This window comes from Oxyura jamaicensis, chromosome Z (genome assembly GCF_011077185.1).
Source record: "Oxyura jamaicensis isolate SHBP4307 breed ruddy duck chromosome Z, BPBGC_Ojam_1.0, whole genome shotgun sequence".
Taxonomy (NCBI): Eukaryota; Metazoa; Chordata; class Aves; order Anseriformes; family Anatidae; genus Oxyura; species Oxyura jamaicensis.
In genome coordinates, this window is record NC_048926.1 from 35,430,990 (window position 1) to 35,454,183 (window position 23,194).

Below are 23,194 nucleotides of genomic sequence, written 5' to 3' on the forward strand. Positions count from 1 at the left end.
TAATCAGTATCTTGTCCAGAAGCATCTTTTTCCCCACTCTAACAATTTAGTAGTTTTGGTGACTCTTCTGCTTGTTCTACTGATGGAAAAACCCTAGTAAAGAGTTCCATTTAGATCTTTTAACATGGGAAGTAAAGCTCTTGCAAATTGAGGCCGTTGGAATGGTTGTGATGACAGGATTACAGGCTTTCCAAGACAACAAATAGTTTTCTGGTACTTGGAGGGGTGGAGGGAAATCTAGTGGTTTAGAACTGATTTAGTAATTTTCAAATTATTAAATGTATTGCTTGTAATACCTGATAAATTATTGAAAATCATTGTTACTGACACCTTCAATGAGAATAGTCAAAATAATTCCTAATCTGTCTCTTTTCTTGGCTGATAGGGCATGCTCAAGAGGGAAAGGTGTGTCATAGTTGTATGATTCCAGGGATGGAAATAAATAGAGTCAGTGCTTCAAGAGTGAGTGGATTGGCAAGCAAATCAAGGTGGTGTCAGAAGTAACTTCTTGATAGAGGTACTCTCCGAATCAACCAGGAATGGCACACAGCTGGATCTGCTGTTCAGAAGCAAGGAAGAACTGACTGGGGATCTAATAATCAATGGCAGGCTGGGCAATAGTGACTGTGAAATTGTGAAGCCAATGAGTCTGAGTAGACAAAGGAAGTAGTAGAAGGAAGGTGTGCAATGATTCTGAGTAGAAGGTACAATGATTCTGAGTGGAGAAGGAAGTAGCAGCACAGTATGGACCTAGAATTAAGGAGTGGGCTCTCCAGTTTATGGAGTAGGCAGAGATAGGTAGAATCCCATGAGAAACAGTACTAAAGAGCTTGGAAAAAGTTACCAAGTATTTAAAGACAGCTTCCTATAAGCCCAAGTGCAGTCCACTCAGATGCTCCGGAGAACAAGTGGATGCATCAGGACACTAGCTTAGCTAAACAATCATCAAATGTCAGCGGGCGGGGAGTGTGAGGAAGAGGGTATCAGTGTTCAGGAAGTGAACACAATGAAGGCTACAAATGAGGAGAAATTCAGAAACATTGTGTGGACACACAGGGACAATGGTAACCTAATTACAGTTGAGACTTACAAGTGGTGACAGGTAATAAAAAGAGTTTGCACTACTAAAAGGCTGAAAAAGGAAATTGTGGGCTTGTTGCTGAAAGGGAGGAATAAATTAATGACAAAGTAATAGATAAAGCTTGCCTAGAGGCAGGGTTTCAGAAGTACCAGCAGTGGATGAGCTGGGAGTTGCTTGAGATAACTTGACTCGTAAATGTCCTTTGGACCAGCTGAACTGCATCCAAGCTGCTGAGAGAATTGACTCATGCCTCTTTGAGGCATGAGTCTATAATCTGGGAGATGTGCCCATCATCTTTCAAAGGTTGTGGAAATCAGGAAAGGTCTCCAATGAAAAGGATAACTCAAGAACAAAGATTGGTCAGCCTCTCTTCAGGCCCTGGGAAAGTCACAGAGTGTCTTCTTGGAAGCCCTGTCTGGGCACATAATTGAGAAAGTAACTAGAAACAGTCCACATGGATTTACAAAGGACAAATCATTTCTGAGCAACCAGATTGTCTTTTGTGATAAAATTACTCCATCTGTGAACAAGAGGAGAACAGTAGATGTGACTAACATGAACTTTTGCAAGATTTTTTACACTGTCTTGCTACATTGTCCCAAAACTAAGATGTTATAGCTGAACGGATGAGCAACAACATGTTTAAAAAAGCTTGTTGGTTGTTTTGTTTCAGAGGGCTGTGGTTAATGGATTGTACTCGTCTGGAGGCTGGTAAAAAGTGGCTACCTGCAAGACCTATCCTGGACCTGTCTTGTTTAAAATCTTTATCAGTGACTTGGAGGAGGGGGCAGCAGGCATGCTTATCAAATTTTCAGATGACACCAAACTGGGGGGATCAACTGATGCGCTCAGGGACATGGCTGCTATGAGGAACCTTGACAGAAATGTGCAGGAGCCTTACTGAGGACAAATGGTGAGCCATGAACTAGGAATGCAGATATGTGGGGGACAGGAAAAAGCTCTTGGTGGGGACAGGCAGTGAGCTGAGCAGGGGCCAGCTGTTTCAGACAGCAATGAGGGCCAACAATACCTAGGGAGGCATGAGCAGGATGCGGCTCAAGAGCCAGGGGAAGGATCATCGTCCCCCTCTGCTCAGTGCTGTAGATGCAGCATCAATTTTTGAGTCCTGCAATACAAGAAATACTTGTAATTTGTTCCTGACAGTAAATTGGCAGGAGGGCGAGGAGGCAGCAAGGCGGTGGTGCTGGAGGCCTTGCACTGCGAGGCGAGGCTGTGGAGCAAGGCTAGTTCAGCCGGAAGAAGGGGCGGCTGTGGGGGCACCCAGTAGCAGCCTGGACATTATCAGGAGGGGATGGAGGAGATGAGGTTGGGCTCTGTTCAGCAGTGCCTGGCAGGAGGGCAGGAGGCAGGGCATGGGCTGAGGCACGAGAGGCTCAGGCTGGAGATGAGGAGAAGCCTTTTTCCCACCAGGACAGCCCAGCCATGGAGCCGAGGCCCAGGGAGGTCGGGCCTCTGTGGCCTGGGGGTTTTGTGTCCTGGCTGGGTGAAACCCTGAGCAGCCCAGGCTGAGCCTTCTCTGGGATGGGGCTGGGCTGGAGACCTTCTGCCAGGCTGCAGGTGCCTATGGATTTACCTGGCAAGGTTTTGGCTGCAGGGGTGGCCTCTGTGAGCAGAGCCAGCTGCCCCATGTCAGACCAGAGCCAGCTCCAGATGGCTACAAAAGGACCTGCTGCTGGCCAGAGCTGAGCCAGGGAGCGACTCTGGTTGGGCCTCTGGGAGAGCAGATTGGAAAAAGAAATTGCTGCTCAACAGCAGCTGGGAGAGAGGAGTGAGAGCCAGTCCTGCAGCCCACAAGGTCAGTGCGGCAGGAGGTGCTCCAGGCAGGCAGCAGCAGTTCCCCTGCGGCCTGTGCAGAGGCCCCTGGTGGAGCAGGCTGTCCCCCTGCAGCCCATGGGTCCCACATGGAGCAGATCTCCACGCTGCAGCCCGTGGAGGAGCCCCCGGTGGAGCAGGTGGATGTGGCCTGGAGGAGGCTGCGGCCCATGGAGAGCCCCCGCAGGAGCAGGCCCCGGGCTGGAGCTGCAGCCCGTGGAGAGGAGCCCACGCAGGAGCAGGGGGCCTGGGGGAAGCTGCTGCCCGTGGGGGACCCGTGCTGGAGCAGTTTGCTCCTGGGGGATGGACCCCGTGGGACAGAGCCGTGTGGGAGCAGTTCAGTATCCTGTGGGAGGGACCCGACGTGGAGCAGGGGCAGAGAGGGACCATGAAGGGGCAGTGAAGACAAAGTGTGAGGGACTGACTGCAGCTCCCAGTTCCCCAGTTGCTTGGGGGGAGGAGATAGAAGATGGTAGATGAGGGGAAGGTGTTTTTAGTTTGTTTTTAGTTTCTCACTGCTCTAGTTTGTTATTTGGCAATACATTGTATTAATCTCCTTTATGCTGAGTCTGTTTTGTCTGTGATGGAGGAGTGATCTCGCTGTCCTTATCTCAACCCAGGAGCTCTTTTCAGCATATTTTTTCCCCCTGTCCTTATGAGAAGGGGGAGTGAGAGAGAGGCCTGGTGGACCTTAGCTGCCCATTGGTATTAAACCACCACAAGCTGTGATCTTGATGCTCCGTTTTGTGCCTTATTTCTTCTCTGTGAGGTTAGTCAAGAGACTGTACACTTCCGATAACGGACTGAATTACGTGAAGTTGATTATCTCACAAGACTGTTTAAGGATTGAGAAGCATATTAAAAGTACTATCTGCAGGACAGAAATGTCTTATATGTAAGCCCTAGGGAGTAGTCACATATCATAGTTTTTTACCTGCATTTGGTGAAATAAACATTTGTAAAAACAGAGTTGTTTTTGCAGTTCATCACCATTTTTACACAGCTACCTTGTAAATATTTGCTTGAAAATTTCAATTTGAATTTATTTTTCCCTCTGTTCCTGACATTGCTCCTTTCTATTACTTGACATTCTCAAGAATCAATATTGGATGGCAGATTGGCTTTTAACAGGATGCTTATAAACAATAAAGAATAATAATTTCCTTATCCTCAGAGGCCAAATACAACATTATCATGCTACACTGTATTGGGCTACAGATTATTTTCTGATGTATACACCCCAATACAACATGTCCCTGCAATGCTTTTAAAAAGTAATTTATGAAAAAATTCAATAACAGAATTGTGCTGTTGTACTCAGGTGATGGTAGAAATGGTTATAGATAAAAATAATTTGAATTGAGAAATGATACCCATTCTGAGAGCCAGTTTTGCTTCAGACTGGAGTTTGAGGGTGAAACTAGCATTTTTTTTGTACATGTTCTTCAGTAACAAGCACTATGTTTATCAATATTTTAGTTGTTGTTGTATACAGACACTGCCCATGTTACTCTACTGTGTCTGTGGAAGAATTAATTGAAATCAGCGTAAACTCATCATTGTATTTACAGCATGTATTAGAAGATAGAAATGTTAGGTCATAACAGAGGTTCTCCAAGGGCTGGTAGTGTGTGCCTCCTTTTGGAAGTGACCCTCAATTCAGAGACTGCATGTTACTGGCCTTTTATTTATTTTATTTATTTATTGGGGGTGGGGGTGTCTTTATATCACTTTCTGCACAGAAAAGTGTCACTTACCACTTTTGCAGACTAGATCTAGTTGCGTCCAGACCTACTGTAAATTGAACCTGGGTGTAAAACTCAACTTTTACAAATGTACAGAAAAAAAAAAAAAAAAACTGCTATGACTATGTTGTCCATTTAATGGTTATTTCTTTAATTATTTGTTATGTTAGTCTAAATTCAGGCGAGACAAATTAGAAGAGAGCTGACAAGGTGGCTAAGAAAATGTCAGTTGTATTTTGTTGTTTCACATATGTGCCTTAATATAAGTACAGTACCCTAAATATAAATATATAATATAATGTACAGTACCCTAAAAATAAATACAGCATTTTGCGCACAAGTAGAAAAGCTGACAATCAGCCACTTTATGCGTGGAAGTGCCTCCCTGAGTAAAAATGAATTAGGGATGTGAGTTATGTTGTTGTTTTTTCAGTGGAGGTTACTTAAGTTGTTCTTGAATAATACGAAGAATGTGTATTTTCCCAAACTCAAGCAGTCACAAAAGGCTTTGTATGTAGACACAAAAAGTGCAGACTGGCAGATTTTAAGTGGAGGTGACCTGAAAGATAGTAGAACTGCTTAGTGTTTTGTTTTTTCTAGTTGGCAAGGTACTTTAAAAAGTACCTTAGGTCTGAAGGTTAGGGTTTTTAAAGACACAGGCAAAATTGTTCTCTTAAAATGAAGTGTGCTAAGAAACAGCCATTTCTATCCAGAGGAGCCTGGAATTTCAGTCCCACTGAAAAATTAGTTTTACTGAGATGGGATCTTGAAAATTACTCTCACTCCTGTCAGAATTCATAAAAAGAAAAACATAAAAACAAAGGTACTATGTTTAAAAGTGACTTTCTAACAGTTTGAAACTACAAATAAAACCTTAGTATTCACAGTCAATTCGTAACCTGTATGCAACTGTGTTGCAGCATGCCTTGTTTGTTTTGCTTTTTACGTTTGAAGTTCATTTAAATTCACCTTACCTCTTAAGTTTTCAGAACTTATCACTCTTGGGTTTGAAGTGAATAAAATACTTACATAATGTTTTACTTTAAATTACTTTTGTGCTATTTATTTTCATTTAATTTTAGTTAGGATCATCCAATTTCTTGTGTAGAAATGAATAAGAATGTTAACAGTAGACTTATTTTTCATATTTTACTTTCGGTACTGTTATATAGAAGTAAAACATCCTTTTCTGTCTTGTATTTTTCTCTCAAATATTCATTTTGTTCCCCATATTATATAACTGCATTATTAGATATTTTGACTTACTATATTTTACATAGTGTTTACTTTAGTATATTTCTGAATGCTGTAGAAATTTGCATTCTATATACAATTCAGATTAATTTGAAAATCAGGTTTTGGAGAATTTGTATTTATCAAATTTTCAGTCTGCCTGCTTACATAATGGAACTGTCTACTCCGGTACTGTATCAACTAAAAGGCAACATACTAAATTTCATTGATTTAAAAAAGATTGAAATACTCAGAAATTGAGTATAAAAGTTTAGAGTATTTCATAGTCTTACATTACTGACTGGTGCACAGAAGCCCTATTGAATGCCTCAGTATATGATATTACAGTATTTTTCTGTTTCAGAATTTTTTGTTTTTAACACATAATCATCTAGGTTGGAAGAGACCTCCAAGATCACCGAGTCCAACCTCTGACGTAGCACTAACAAGTCCTCCACTAAACCATATCCCTAAGCTCTACATCTAAACGTCTTTTCAAGACCTCCAGGGATGGTGACTCAACCACTTCCCTGGGCAGCCTATTCCAGTGACTAACAACCCGTTCAGTAAAGAAGTTCTTCCTAATATCCAACCTAAACCTCCCCTGGCGCAATTTTAGCCCATTCCCCCTTGTCCTGTCACCAGGCACGTGGGAGAATAGACCAACCCCCACATCTTCCATTATATAACTTTATAAAGTTGTATTTAGGACAAAATCATTTATAACCCATTTTACTTTGCAGTGGATGATGGGAATTTGAGTACTGGCGAGATGAGATTTTTTTTTTTTTTTTAATCTATACCATGAAAATTCTCTGCAACTGTTTAGCATATTATAAGAGACATACAAACAGAATTTATTCACAGAAAATGTGAGCTATTGTCATTTTTGGTAATTTAAAATTTGTAAGTTTGTAATCATCATCTCAATCCACAATAACTTCTCACTGCTTAGGAAAAAATAACACTCGGGAGAAACCCTAACTTATTTAGCTTATTATATTGCAAACCTTATAACATTTCAATATTTTCATGTGTTGATAGAATGAACTTTTCCCTATCATTCTGGAATCTTTTGTTTTCTGAGAACAAGCAATCTTTGTTATCCAAAAATTAGCCTTTCAGATTGAATGATCACTCATCAGTGGGGTACACCTGGTATATAACTTGAGCAAGTATATAATCATGACGCAAGTAGTTTTTCTGCTTCATTCATTCATTGCTGTTTCCCCAAATTAATGTTAGTGTTATTAACAGGATATGATAATTCTTGTCAAAATTCAAAGAACTTGATTGTAGTATGCTTCTGATACATCCAAATATACATTTATTTTAAAGCAAGGCAGTTAATTATTTACTGCTATTAAGTGAATAATTTTAGTGAACTATGAGCTACAAAAATATTTTGATACCTTCAGTATTCAATGTATCATTGTTGAAAGGGAAATCTGAGCATTTTTTGTTTCTGTGCAGTTTTGTTTCACCAGGTCTGTAGTCTCCAAGTCTGGAAGATAGACTAATGTACAATTGGCCGTAGATTTGGGGCACTATCCTAGTAGGACATATTTATTTTAAACTACAGATGTAGCCTAGAGTACTTGCCTTACTGAGAATAAGTGATTGTGTTTATAAGAAGTGTGATAGTGAAGTAGGTCTAAAGGTGTTGCTACTTTCTGAAACTCTGCTCTAGATAGTTCTGTAGTGCCTCTGTTTCCGTTCTTGCCTGAGAATACTCTAGAAGAACAGTCATGCAAAGCTTCTTGAGGACTAAAGTGCCATTCTAAGCTGCTATACCTCCAGAGAACTCTAGTGAGGTCACTGTGTACAGATATCTGAGTCCTCCTTGAGTAAGCTGGCTTGCTATTATATTCCCAGATAAACCTTATACTGTGCTACCTTCACAGCAAGGCTTACCGTGAAAGACAAACTACTGCTTGTTTATATTGTTTTCCATGAGCATTCCCATAAGTTTTCTTTGTATGCCATTTCTTTTCCTGAATTGGAAGTGCAAAGTCAGAGCAGCTGAGACGGACAAGGAATCTCAAAAACAAATCTCTATCCAGGATTCTCAGTTTCTGTGTGTGGTATTGCACAGTCTTTGAGGAAATTAAATAATAAAAACCAAAAGTAAGGTTTAATCAGTAGTCAAATAGTCTGGTATTGCTTTGCAAGGATTTGATTCAGGATTATCTTATGTGCAACAAGTGAACTAAGGGTAACTTCTTAGAATAGCAGTCCATCTAAAATTTGACGTGCAACTTTTTTTGGGGATTTCACATTTTTCATATGTGCACATATGCTCATATACCTGTATATATTTGCTTAGACCACAATGAATATATATGCATACTTATGTGCACATCCCGATGTCTATATATGTAGGTTACGTGGATAGATCTTAGTAGATTTTAAGCCTTCCTTGTATATTACCTTTAATATATAGTAAATGTTTTCTTTGCAGAATTTGGAAGCTGATTTAACAGACGCAAGAGAACAAATTAAAGAATTAAACAGTAAATGCAGTAATTTGTCATCTCAGCTAGCTGTGAAACAGGAAGAACTTTCCCCAGAAGAATGTGATATGACCAGGACTAAGTAAGTATTGCGTGTTTTCATTAACTTGAAATTTGAATGTTCTCAAAAAGACTGTTGGTCTGTTTGTAAAGCATTATCTTGCATTAGAAGTACTTTTGTGCAACAGTGTACTTTCATAGCATGCTTTTCCACAAAATGTAAAATTTTTGGAGGTGTTTAGATGGCAGTTCTTGTGGACTCTCTTTGATAATAGCATCGGGTCAGAGAACAACCAATCTCCACTGCAAGTAACAAAATACCAATACAGTGACATGGACATTCAGCTGGAAAGGCTAACTGACCTAAATTTGGGAGTGTGTTAAGCCTAACTTAACCTTTTTAGAGTAAATTCTGAAAAGTCAGCAAGAGTCTATATGTATGCTTGTACTAAGGTTCAAAGTGTAGTGATTTAAGCTTTATTAGAAGTCTCGCACACGTTGTTCTTACACTGAATCTGGAACGTAAGTGCAATATCCTGAAGTTGTAATATCCTCAAGTTGAGGATATTACAGACTGACTTGGCGAAGTCGCTGAACTTAAAATTTCTCAAAATGAATTCTGAGAAGAGCCTCTTAGGATTTGTAACAGACAGATATCATTTATAAAACATGTAATTGAAATAAATGTGTTTTTTTTTTTTGAATGAGAGGTAACAAAAAAATACTCCAATACATGTATTTTGAATTGCTTGAGGTCTTTTTCTGTATGTTTATCCATACAAACAAACTTTCAAATCGATGGAGAAGAGTAAACTGCAACTTTAGCAAACTGATTTTATGTGTTTTCCTGTGTTCTCAGATGATTTCTCTTCTATCTGTTTAACTTGCATTTTGATGAGTGATCATGTTTTTCCACATTACTACTATGTGAGTTATGCTTTACACGTTATGTATGTATACGTTTGTTCAGTATCATTGTAATTCAGTATCTGCTAACCTTTCTTTCAAGGTCAGATTTCAAATATTCTTTTTTTTTTTTTTTTTGTGATACAGAATACTAAAATTGTTCCTTATTTTCCTAAGGTATGTAGATAAACTATTTCTATTGGCTTTTAATTAAAAAGGTCAGGATCTTGGAACTGTGTTGACTTCAAGATTGAAGTGTTTGGTCATTCCTTTTTTTGGCAACTGATACATTTTTTTTGCTGTTGTTGTTACCCTTGTTTAAAACTTAGAGTTATAAATGTATCACATTGAATTTTCAGTGTTACATTCATGCTGGCAGAAAAATTATTTGACAAATAATGTGGAAAATACCCATCTCCCTTGCCACCTCCCATCAGCCATTTCAAACTTTTGGAGGTGAAAAAGACTTGCAAATCTTTCTCTTTCCTCCCCACAGCTCTGTTTCATCTCTCCCTGTCTGCTGCATGCTTGCCTTCCCCGCCCTTCCCTTTTTTGAAAATAGATGAGAAGCACAGTCCTAATTAGAAACAAGCTCTGGAAGAGAAAAGGAAGGAAGCTGGCTTCTTTCTTTTGGTATCTTTCTTCATATGTAGTACAGGAGGATATAGAAAAATATTCTTTCAGCTGACACCTCTATAACTTTGTAATACTCTCTGAAATTTGTAGGGCAGATGCTCAAATCAGTTGGAAAATAAGGTCTCTAAGGGTCTAGGTGCAAACTGGTCTGGTGCTCTGTTTCTTGTGCCATATTAATTTCTTGCTCTGTTCTGCATATTTGCCAGTTTGTTAGCAAGACTGTTTTTTCAGTTAAACAGTAACTATGTCTACTGTCACTAAGGGAAATATTTCCTCTAGGAGGCAATTGTCGGTGAATTAACAGGGACTAAAATTTTGCAGTACTCTGGTCCTAGAGAATAGCAGGTGTTTTTGAAAGTCCCACCCAGTGTAAATCAAAAGTCTGTCACAGACTTCTGAGGAATGGAAGGTAAATATTACCAGACCTGTGAACAGCCAGTTTTTACAGAACCCATCCTCTGCATGGCAGATACCTTCAAAAATCAAGTTGCCACCTTTCTTTGCTGACTTTTTTTTTTTTCTTTCTTTTTTTTTCCCAAAGCATCCTTGATTCATTGGGCTTAGTTTCTAACTCCCAGGGTAGCTGCAAAATGCATTCCAGTGTTGTATTTTTCATGCTTACCTTCAGTACAGATTTTCTGGATCTGTTTAGAGTCCCTGGTAGCCTTTCCATTTTGATGTTCTTGAAGAATGTCAAATCCTGCTGTTCGTTTCTGAAAATTAATACTGTTGCATATTTGTGATTTTTGTTTTAAATTGCGCTAAATATCAGGATTTGGAACTTTGTGTTTACTGCTCAGCACTCACTGGTGGTCTAAGTCACAGTGGCACAGAGCTCTGGCAGGACTCTGTACATCAAACTGGAAAGGCTTGCTTGACTCAGACTTGTCAGACCTGCTGTCACAGGTATCCAGGCAATATTAAACTGTTTGAAGATGTATCAAGCCCTGTTGTAAGAGAAATTAGAATTTCTTTCCTCTATATTTGTACTGGAAGCATGTTCCTGGGATTCTTTTGATCAGTTTCTAGCCTGAAACTATTCCTGACCATTTTACAAGGAGGTTTTTTTTGGTAACAATATTGCTTGTTTTTATTTTTTCTCCCTTCTGCTCTTGCTGCTTACCTCCATGCTGTAAATTATGAGGCAGTCAGATTTCTGCTTGGCCCTTATTTCACTGCTGTGGGATTTTCAGGTTATTCTTTTCTGTGTGCTGTAAACCATTTCATGATATCTATGCCATTCCCCCGAGAAGCCATAATTCATAGCACCTGTCACTGTATTGTATTTCTAAATTACAGGTAATGGAATCTAGAGAGCTCTCGAATTACCCCAAACCTTCTTATATTCCCCTGGTAAGCGGAGTAACAGATTCTCAGAATCCCAGCATTCACCAAAACTGTGGTGATGAAACAAAGCCAACAATGTCACCTAAGGTGGTGGATGTGATGAACTATGTGATGAACACTATTTGCAGTGCAGTTATCTAGGTTCTGGAGTGACCATAGCTACTCATTTCATTTACATCTCTGAGAAGCCACATTTTACTCTAATACTGTTAGTGTGTACAGGATATAAGTGTTTTATTTAATATTATCCTCAAAGGATAGGAGAAAACATTACTTCAGTCTTTTCAGATATGAGCACTGGAGCTATCTCTACCCTAAACAATAGTATGAATCTTAAGAATGGTTACTGCTAGGACAAGGTGTCAAATACCTGAGGTTTGCTGCATTCCAGTTTGTACTGACTTTATGTAGTGTCAACCTATTGGTTATGAAAGGTCTCTGTCTCTAAAGGAGTCTTAACTTGAAAAGCACAAGGCTGCTCCTTAGATGATTGATGATTTCTCTCTTTCTACAAACAAGACTGTTTGAACAACCCGAAGTGCCTCATTTTAAAGTAGTACTTGAGTTTTTACACAGTGTTAGCATGCAGATGTCTGCAGTGTCTTTCTGCTCTGTCCTTTCACATTTCTCCTGTTCATTGTCTCTTTCTACTCTTGGGAAAATCTTATTTTATGCACTCTTCTAGAGTTCTCTTTCCCAAACCAAGCATAGCGGTGGCCCATTATTTCTCATTGTGGAGCCACCATTCGTAACTAGTTAGCCCTACCAGAGCGAGGCTTTTAAATCCTTTAAAATCATCTGAAAATTGCAGTTTTTAAAAATTTTCTTCAGTAACTCATCAGAAAAAAAAAAAAAAGTCAATTAGGTCAATACCATAGACTGAAAAATTATCCTATGAAGGAGTTAAGTATTATTCCAACTACTCTAAGAGGTAGGCTGTATTTCAGTATCATCCTCCAGTCGGTTCAGCCTCCTCCTGAGTTCTCTGTAATCACTTCAGATATCCAAATGGAGGTACACTGGGAGGCAGCCAAACAGCTGAGTTTACATTACAAGTTGCGTGAGCTTTAAGAAACAGTTAAAAGCAAACTTCAAAAAATAATTTGAAAACAAGAAGAACAAGCAATAGCTAATTATATGACAGCTCATACTCAGCACTTCACTTTTCCATGCGTTGATATCAGTAGGGATGTCCTCACTGATGGTCCCAGCTAATGGCAGGAAATCCAAACTGAACAGTTGTTTATCTGGCTCCACAGGATTTGTGGTCCTGTTTTACAGAACTCTCCTACTTTGATACAAAGAGCTATTTATGGTTTAATATGTGCATAATTTACCCTTCCCTTTATCCAGAAAAGCTACCTTTATATCAATCCAAAGGATTTCTTCATTGTATCAATTTGAAACATGATGCAAGACATGATTTTTTAAAGTTCTGGGTTGTTGGCTAATAAAAGTTCTTCACAGATCTGGTCTCCCTAAATTAAAAGTGTTGTTTCTGGTTAGTCAAACATGGAAATGTAGATTTCTTTTTTCAATTCTAATCTATTTTAAATACATTGCAGTATCTATAATGGCAGTTGCAATTCCTTATTAAGTTGTTAGAAGTTAGTCTTAAAGTCTCTTGAATTCTATTTGTACAACAATACTTTGTAAGTGAGTTCACAGGAAGATTTCAATCCGGAATTATCTTATGAGAAACTAAAAGTAGTTTATTTATTTTAAAAAATCAGTACAATTTTATTTATGTTTTTACTTTAGGTTAGTGATCTTTTTTTTTTTTTTTTTTAAATTTAAATACGTGTATTGGCATGTAGTTGCTGTGGTATTTAGAAGTATTTAAAATATGTTGGATTTTGGAATCAAAGACTTGAATGAGTACCTGTATTTCATTGACAGTGTCTAATGTGTTTGAAAATCATTTGATTATATCGGTGAGTTCATACTTCTAAGCAGCTCCTTGTGAACTCAGCTCTGTAGGATCCTTATTATTTCTTTCTTATTCATTGCTCTTTTCCTCCTCCTATTGTTTAAGTTTTTCCAGAGAATGTTAAAAGTGCCATTCAGAAGGAGACATAGATGTAACTAGTTCAAAAGATTTTGGAGTATGCTTAATTATTTTGAATTGTGCATGTGTTTCATAAACATGAAGAAGTTTGCAATTTTTCATTATTTCTTCTTTTCCATGTTCACCTGAGAGTATTATTTTACTTAGCAGTTGATATCCTTAACCTACTGCAGTGACAGGCAGGTGTCTGTCCTGCGTAGTGCTTAGTAGTTTGGTGATTTGGGTATGCATATTAGTAGATATTTTGATCAGGAATTCATTTTTATCATGTAACTATTTATCTGATTATCATAGTGCTGATTTTGTATACACTTTTAGAGCATACTTGAAGCAAATTAGTAGCAGAATCAAAAAGAATCTCTAAGAGGCTGAAGCTGGCAGACAGTTCTGGAGGTTGTGTAGTTCCTCTGCTCCAGCATGTCCAGCCTCCTGCTCCAGCAGGGGCACCTATAGATGTCTGCCCAGGATGGTGTCTAGTTGAGTTTGAGCATCTCCAAGTGATCTCTCCAGCCTCTCTGAGTAGCCTGATTGTTTTGGACCAGTCATATAGTATAAAAACATTTATAAATTCTTGCTGACTACTCCCAATGAGATTCTTGTCCTTTATGTGCTCCATCACCTTCCCAGAAACTGAGGTGAGTCTGAGCACTCTAATTTCCCAGATCCTTCTTCTTGAAGGTAGGAGTGACATACTTTCTTCAAGTCCTCAGGAATTTCACCTGTTGACCATTCAAAGATAATTGAGCCTCTGTGCACTAGTAAGTGCATTGCATAAGGCCCCATGGGCAGTATGTCTTGTTTGTTTAAATATTCCCTAACCTAGTCTTCCTCCACTGAAAGTAAGTCTGCCTTGGCTTAGACCTTTCCATGTGTCACAGCCACCTAGGATTACTGGAGCTAAATATTACCTTAAAAGAGTAGAAGAAGGTATTGAGTACTTCAGCCTTTTCTGTGTGCTCTGCTGCTAGAATCCTTGCTGCTTTCAGCAGTGAGCCCACTTTATCCCCTGTCTTACAGAAACCTCCTTTTGCTCTTTAAGTCCCTCATCATGTTCAACACCAGACAGATTTTGGCTATCCTAACCCCATACTTGCATGCTTGGACATCTTTAAGTTCCTGGTGGTCTTCTGTCCCCTCCTTCTATATGTTGTATCCTTTCTTTTACATTTGAATGTTGTCAGAGGAGGTCCTTGTTCACCCGTGCAAGCTTCCTGCCACCTTTGCTTTTCTTACTGCTCATTGGAAAGGACTATTGTTGAGCTTTGAGGAGGTGATCCTTGAAAATCGACCAACGCTTCTGGATTCTTCTCTTAAGGCTGATATTACATACTCATACAGATAGGTCCCTGCAAAGACCCAAGTGTTCTCTCGTGAAATCTGGGGTTGTGGTCCTGCTTTTTAGTATGCTCCCTCCTCCCAGGATCCTGAACTTCATCACTTCATGGTTGTTGCAGAGATGGCTGCCCCCAGCCTTTGTATCTCTGACCAGTTCTTCCGTGTCTGTAAGTACAAGTTCCAGAAAAATGTCTCCCCTCCATCAGTCTGTGGCAAAAAACTATCATCAGTCCACTCTAGAAACCTGCTGGATGGCTTGTGTTCTCTTGTGTTGCCCCTACAGCATATACTGGAGTGCTTCAAGACTCCCATGAAGACCAGGGCCTGTGAATATTAAGCTGCCACTTTTCTTAAGAGGGCATCATTCTTTTCCTAAATTAGGCAGAGTCAGCAGGCAGACACCGTGTCATCCACATTGATCTTTCCTACAAATCCTGACCCACAAGTTCTCACCTGGTTTTTCGCCCATACCTGGCAGAGCTCTATTCATTCACACTGCTCTCTCTCATAAAGGGCAACTTGCCATCCCATACTGTCCTTAAAAAAATGGATTGCTGCCATACATGGATACAGGATAGGTAAATGCATGGATACAGTCTAGGTAATACCTAAAAAATAGGTAAAATCCATGCATGGATACAGGCTAGGTAAATAGGTCTCTGATTCCGCATGTCTTTCTCCGTGGGGAAAAGCTCTGTGCATTGGAGCAGCTGCTTTAGGTGGGTGCCCCACTGGTGCTGGTTTCCCAGGCAGACATCAGGAGCTTCCCACATACTGATGTCCTGTCAGCACTCCCTTATTTATGTGCATGTGCTTGAGGTGGTCCCCCATGAGCCTTGTATTGTTCATCACAAGGTCTTTCCTGTCCATGTCGCTCTGCACCCCGTAGCTTGCCAAGCTGGTCCATGGTTCCCTCGCTTGGTAGTTGGCTATCATCTCTAAATGTTTCTAGTTTAAAGCTCTCCTGACCAAGCTGGTCTGTCAAAGGTGCTTCACGGTGTGAACTTACTTGCATTACACCATTGGTCCTGAATTCCTGGTTAGACAGTGCATCATTTTCTCATCCCTGTATAAAAATGAAATAAAAGAAAGTTCCCATTGTGGATTTATGATGTAAAAATATTACCTCATTCAATGAACAGGACAAAGCAGTTGTAATGCGCCATTGCAAATTAAATACAGTGGTCGTGTATTTTTGTGTTCAGAGAACTTTCCAGTTGGCAACTGTTTTGGTTTGTATAACCTTTTACTCAAAACAAACATAAAAATAACCCAACCACAAAAATAAACAACAACAAAAACATTAAAAAACAACACCCTTGGCAAGTTAGTGTAGGTATACGGAGGAGCAATGTTTGCTTTGATTCATTGTAATGCAGAGTAATGGACCTGTGAGTGAGTTCCCTTGTATTTCGAAGTCCTTGAATTTAACATGAGCGAAGCAGCTGTGCTCTGACTGCGCAGCAGTTCTTGGATGGCTGCAAGGTTTAGCTCCCCCACAACCCCTCCTGTTTCGGATATGACTCAAAGCCTGATGAAGTCAACAGAAAGATTCCCATTGACCTTAATACACTTCATGGGCTGGCCATTAGAGAGCACATAATACTGTGCAGTCTCAGGTGACAGACACAGATAACTGCATTGATGTTTGCATACAAATTAAAGAGCAGCAATATAGCAGAGAGGTCTTTGCAGTGGCTACTACCAACATTTCCAGCAGTATCTGAGGATGCAACATTATCACATTTTCTTCCCTTCCACAACAAAACAAAGATCTGATTGGAGAACCTGTGCAAAATTAACAAAGTCTCTGTTTTAACTGCAGTGCAAAATTGTGTCATTTTCTAGTGTATGCTCACAGTCTGGGAGATAATACTGAAGTGCTTGGTTGGAAGTCTGATGTACAGGGTGTTGGGAAATGCTAATATACCACTGTGTTCCCAGTCCTGTTGCTGTGTTTGTGAACAGAATTAAATTAGTACATGTGCAGTTGTACTTCCATTTTCTAACATAAAGAGTCCTTGCTGCATCTCTACCCTTATTATTTTTGAGGTGCTACTTTAAATGTCACTGAAAACAGGACTTAAATACTGTAAAGTAAGCATGTCCGTAAGTATTCTCTTGTATTGTCTTATTGACAGACAATTTTAACAGTGCTTTTGTTTTATAACATTAAGATGTCTGACTGTGCTATTGTGGTACATTTAATTTCATTTTTTATGTAATTATTCAGATGATGTACTACTTAGGGAAGTGTTAACATATTAAGTAGTGGGACAAGCCTTAAGAAATAAAAAAATTTCTCCCTGCTATCAGTGTTTTGTTTTGAAAGTTCTTTTAAAATGGCTGCTTTGTCATTCTGAGATTTCTCAGAAAAACACATGAAAGTTTTTTTTTTTTTTTTTGCGTATCTTTTGTACAATAATCTTTGTCTGGACATCTCCAACGGTATTATAAAAATGTAACAATAATTTTTGTTGTTAGTGATAATTGTAGGTGCAGAGAAGTCATGTATGTGTTGCAGGTCAGTGAGAAAATTCTTTGAGGATGTTAGGGAGAAAATTAGTTGGAGGGATAAACTTACATTTCAGTATCTGTGCTTAACACTACTCTGGAATATGATTGTGAATTACACGGGATTAAGTAGAAAAAAATATATATATAAAAAATGTAGTTGGCTGAAGTTTTGACACATGCTACAGCAAATATTCCAAGTTTTTAATGATGGTTTATAGTAACAGTTCTTCAGGTCTTCACTTCTGTCTTCATTTATAAGATCTATTTCAGTACAATAAAATTGTCAGGCAGAGTTATTTTACTTGATTCAGCTTCTTATTGCACTACAACACAATTCATATTATTATGTTTATAGAGCTTTAATTGTTATGTTATGCAGTACACACCAAATTTTATTTATTTTTTATTTTGCATATGATTATTGCAATATGCTGTATCTACAGTCAGAAATTAATCTGTCAGAAGCCACACTTCATGTGTCTAAGGAGTAGATGCATTTCAGAAAAGAGAATTGCTTTATACACGTGGAAGTTAAGATAAGCTTTCATCTTTTCTTCTGTTTGTTTTAGTTAAAAACAAGAGCAACAAAAAGAAAACTTACTTTACAGTCCAAGTATTCTAAATATTTTACATTTTGACACTTAACAGCTAAAGAGTTAACTGAATATTGATTAGAAAGTGTTGATGCAGTAATGAAAATCCATTTATTTCAGAGCAGTTAGAGCATTAGAAGGAAATTGAAAGACATTCCATTCTGAAACTTAACTGTTTTGTAGATATTTCAAAAAAGTATGTGATAAATATTTTATATGTATCTTCTATTGTTTATAAGGCAATTGACAGAAAAATAAATGAAAATAGGAAGCTCGTTATCTACAATAAAATTATTTGAACACAATTGTTTAACAGAGGTCATTGTTATTCTTTTCTTAATTTCTCTTTATTGCTTGCTTTGCACAGGAAGGAGTTACAGGAGCTGCAGAATCTTTACAGACAAAACATCACACATACAGCACAGCAGGCTGAGCTGATACAGCAGCTTCAGGCTCTTAATACTGATACACAAAAAGTAATGATGGACCAAGAGGATGCGCACACAGCTGAAAGAACGTCATACCAAAAAGTATGCCAGCCTCTTTTATGATCACAAGGTTCATATGTCTGTCCAGTATCAGTGAACAGAGTAATCAAAGCACTGTGTAGTTTTGTGTCCTTTGGATCTATGTATCTTTGTTACCAAAATATGGTTGGCAAAATAAGTGTTTTTTGGCCTAATTATATCCCAGCATGTATGGCCTCTTGCTTATCTTGAATTAATGAACCTTAAGATTTACTTAAGGAAAGGTGTCTAAGGAAAAATAGAAGTGAATTGCTACACATACAAAATCTATATAACTTTGCATTATCTATATTTTTCTTCTTCCTCTTCAGAGGTTTCATTAGATAAATTTGTTGTTGGTAAGTTAGGAGAATAAATTCCTTTCATCTGTAAATCATGTATTTGTGTGAAGCTCTGTCAGTTTTACTAGTTTAAGGGTTCGGTGTCTTCTTTTATTTATTTATTTTTCCAAAATGCAAAAGCTTTGTGAATCAAAATTAATTTGAAAAAAAAAATGTTACTGTGACAGCTTTTTATGTTATAAATAATTCAAAAAATTGTAGCCATATTATACATTTAAGGAACAGATTTCACATTTTTGATGAATAAATGATAATCGTAAAGAGCTGACACATGTATACTACCCAGAATTTCTTGTGTGTGCATGACAAATGTGATTGGGATGTGTTTTTCAGTCTGTAAGAAATACAGGAGATAGGTTTCTTTCCTCTTTAGAAACATTGAAAAGACATATACAACTTTCATGTACTTTCCACCAATTTTGGAACTGTTTTCTCAAACCGTATATGAGTGGCGCTTTTTGAAAAAAAAACAGCTGTTTCCCTTTTTCATCTAACCTACAGTATGTAGTGTGTGCTAAAATTCTGAAGATGGGCATAAGTCATGCCAGCAGCAGTACCAGAGTTCTAAAGACACAGTTGGTTAATATTTTATAGCACTTTAGGCTCAGCACATTCTCGCGTACTTAAACGTGCTAAAGTACGGTGTGCAGTTAGATACATAATACTGCACTGGACTTTCAGTTTCTAGACATTGTCTTCTGTTCACTGTAATAGAAGCCCAACCAAGCTACAAGAAGACTTCTCTCAGAGTTATTCTGCACATGTACAGGGCAGGAGGAGTTCTGTCAATCTGGGGCAAGACAAAGTAAATTATGGATTTATTTTTTTTTAAGATACAGAATTTTAGGTATCAGGTCTTGCTATTTCTTTCTTTTTTCATCCTCCAGTCAATGCTTCTGTGGCTGTTAAAATAGATCCTTTGAAGAGTCACTCAAAAAAAAAATTGATGTAAGTGAAGATAATATAAACTCTCTTCATCAATGTTTATAAGGCTTAGAAGTGTTCTTCTGAGACTAGTTCTGCAACATATAAGGGAAAAAACATTCGTATTTTCTTTAGACAGTTTTAAAACATTGACTAAACTTTTTATAAAAAGTTACATTTACCCTGCAAAATAGTGGTTTTGCCAGCATATTTTATTTCATAATAAAACATCATAAGTTGCTTTTGTATTATGGAAAATTGATGGATATGCTTGCACAGCTGTTTGGGCAAGCCTCTTCTAAATTAGGCTTGGTTCAAAATCTGTGACTGCTTCAGAAAGCTGGTTCAGATTTCTTGGTCTGTCTTAGCAGAACTTTAGAGTTCAGCTTAGTTGGTGATACAACAAGAACAAGAATACTGTAGCTTTGCAGATAAGGCAAGGACTTCAACTCACACATGACCCTGAAATTCACAATTTTGAAGGTGCAGAATTCTTTTTTTTTTTCCAACATAGAGGAGTAAGGCTTGCATCCAGAGAAATACAACCCAACTATTTTGACAATTGACTGTTCTGGAACTGATACACTGTCTTTTAGCATTTCTCACCTGGAAGAAATGCGCTCTTTTTGTTTTTTATAAAAATATGCACAAGAAAGTAGGTTTCTTAAGTCAAAAAGATCTTCTAAAGCATTTGGTAAATTGAGGCAAGAGAACTTTAGAGGGGAAAAGGAGGAGTTGTTCTTTTATAGGATATTCTATACTTCTGATCAGTAAGCTGTGTAAAATAACAAACTGTAATTGCTTCAAAGGAAGGTGTAGTTCCCAAATCATAAGTTACACAGTTCTGAAGTCACAACAGGCCTTTGGAAAACTCAGAATCTATAAAAATAATACAAATGCCTGTTTTTCCCTTGAATGAGAGAGGCAAACTATTGCAGACAAATGTTGTATTCGGTTTGTCTTCCATGCATTAATAATATGCTGGCTGCAACAGCTAGATAAGGACGTGTCAGCTATTCCATAGACATATTCACAGAGGAATATTTTCCAACTGCTCCAAGTGGCATTGAGCCTATCAGTGTGTGCATCCTGTGATATATTGTCCCTTACAGCAAGATCAATGACCTCTCTGTTAGTGGTCAGATAGGCAGTATATGCTATAGCTCAGGCAGTGTGGCTGGCTGACATACTCCAAGTTCATTTTAACAGCCTGCGATTTCGGAAGAACTGCTCTGTGCTGATGTTAATGTGTAGTATGAGACAGTAGACTGAGTAAAGAAAATACCTTTCTCTTAAATCAGATTGGGGTTGTGAACTTGCACTGGATTGCATGTAAATCCATTGTGGACCACAATTCTCTTCCAAGTCTAGCTATAGTGGGCAGCATACATATGTGAAGATCTGTAATCCGTTTTATCAAGTTGCATTGACTTGACATACAGCTACCTTTTCCTTTTTTTTTTTTTTTTCTTAAATACAAATTCTAAGGGTGCTGTGTTCTACAATAACTCTTATATGTTAGAGCATTTCTGGAAACAAATTGATACCTATTTCATATTGCAGCTGTAGTTCTCATTCTCAAGGATAGGGAATATTTTTCTAAAATGTATAGCGTCTGTTTTAGTGGTCCCAAATACGCCAGGGACTTCATTCCTGCGCTGGATTTAATGAGACTCAATAGATTTGTCCTCACCGACAATTTCAAGGTGGAGAGATTTCAATCAATACTAGGGCTAATAAGACAAGAAGAGATTCTGAACTCCTTAGCTAGCTTATCACAGTTTTCTGAAATTTACAATTTAGGGCCTTTGTTTGTATAATGCAGTGCTTTCTCTTGATCTGATGTGGCCCTTAGGTTCTTTGTTAATCATACTGATTAAAATTCTCTTAGTGGAAGGCCCTTTTAGTGAGATGGAAATATCATTACTTGTCTTCAAATAGGAAATAATAATTAGTGTCCTGAAACAACAGATAGAGAATACTGTGGATAGTGGTACACCAGATGTGTGTGATGAAGATAGGCATTGCTCAATAGTTAGATTCTTGGCATAATTAGAAAACAAAGTAAGATTTTTCAGTTGTGAGGCATTGCAAAAATTTGCATCAACTGCACTGTAAGACAGATGAAAAATAGTATAGCATCAGATCCATTTTCAGATGTTGTGGTTAATTTTGTGCCTGCTGCTGCCATTCCAAGTTCTTTCCATGATGTTCATGTGTGGAGATAGTTTGCTCTCCTTCAAGTCTGAGAAAGTGTAATCAGAATGTCAAGTTACTGGCTTTGCCATCTTAAGGTTAAAGTTCACCACTGCCAATCTTCTCTGGGTTCACAAGAACAACAGTTAAGCATAGTTAAAAATCACCTATACCTGCTTATTTTTATGCATATTTGTTTTGGCATTGAATCCACAAAATAAAAATGTTTATAAATGTTAGTAATAACACAGGTTCTTCCTCAAGTTGGAATGAAATACATGTGTTCTCTCACACAGGAGAAGAACTGAAAGAAACTAGCTATCCAGTCAAGCCTACCAAAGTCCACATCATTAATAAGTGAATCAGTGTTTTTGTAGTCCACTTTGTTGATGAAAGCTCTGAGGAACTCAGATCTTTATTAAAGATTAACTTGCACTTTAGTTCAAGCTGCAACACTATTTTCTATTGTTGGGAGATGTGTTAATTAGGTTATTCTATTTATAAGTTCTATATCAAATTCCACTACAGTTGGTCTCACACTAGCAAGAAGATTTTGGGTGTAGGTGCACTTGTAGGTTAAAAGTAAATAAGTTGTGTGTTGACTGTGGCTCTCTCAGGGTGATGTTTAACTCTGCACTCACAGGTGATGATTTCACGTTTGAAAAATCCTGTGCTGAGATTCTTAGCATGCTTTAGTTCCTCTGCTTATTTCTGTAGACTGTTACTTGTAGAATGCTTTTTTTTTTTTTTTTAAATAAGTAAATAATCTACAATTCTGTCACCAGTGTTTTCAAAGCATTATTTTAATATTGCTGACAACAGTACAGTATTTTTTTACATTATGTAAAACATAGATTGAAGACATTTTGTGAAGTTGTGAGACTGTGCAAGAAGAGATGTAAGTCAAGAAAGGAAGAAAAAATCTTATGATTAAACTTAAGTATTTTTGTTAGTAATAGCTACTATGATCAAATTTAAATGTTTCTGAATTTTATGTGTAATCAGGTCGGTAATGGTTGTGTAGTCACAATGGGGGATTTTAAACTCTACCATTTGCAGTAAGAATTATTATTAACATTTTTCTTCATTAACCAAGGCTGGTATTCTTTACAAGCCCTGTGATCATGCTCTGCCAGCACCGTCTATGCAAAGAAGATAGTTTAATCTCTACCGGTGGCATCACATGGCATGGCATACATACCCCTTTGGTCAGCTTAGGTCGGCTGCCCTGGCTGTGTCCCCTTCCCACCTCTTGCCCACCCCAGCCTACTGACTTTTAGGGGATGTTGTAGGGCAGCCTTGGTGCCGTGCCCTGACAGCTCAGCAGTAACACAAACATTGGTGTGGCATCAGGGCTGCTCGAGCTGCACAGGCAGGGCAGGTGCTTCTGGGGGGAAAA

The 23,194-nt window shown here is 38.3% G+C and overlaps 1 protein-coding gene across 9 annotated transcripts in view; it reads left to right on the forward strand.

Moving 5' to 3' along the window:
• Positions 1-23,194, forward strand: part of CNTLN (centlein) — a 272,348-nt gene that overhangs the window by 117,969 nt on the left and 131,185 nt on the right. For all 9 annotated transcript variants that reach the window (XM_035310123.1, XM_035310115.1, XM_035310117.1 and 6 more), the window contains 2 exons: positions 8,354-8,487; positions 18,175-18,337. In XM_035310123.1, coding sequence (XP_035166014.1) covers positions 8,354-8,487; positions 18,175-18,337 — 297 coding nt within the window. The remainder of the gene's footprint in view (positions 1-8,353; positions 8,488-18,174; positions 18,338-23,194) is intronic.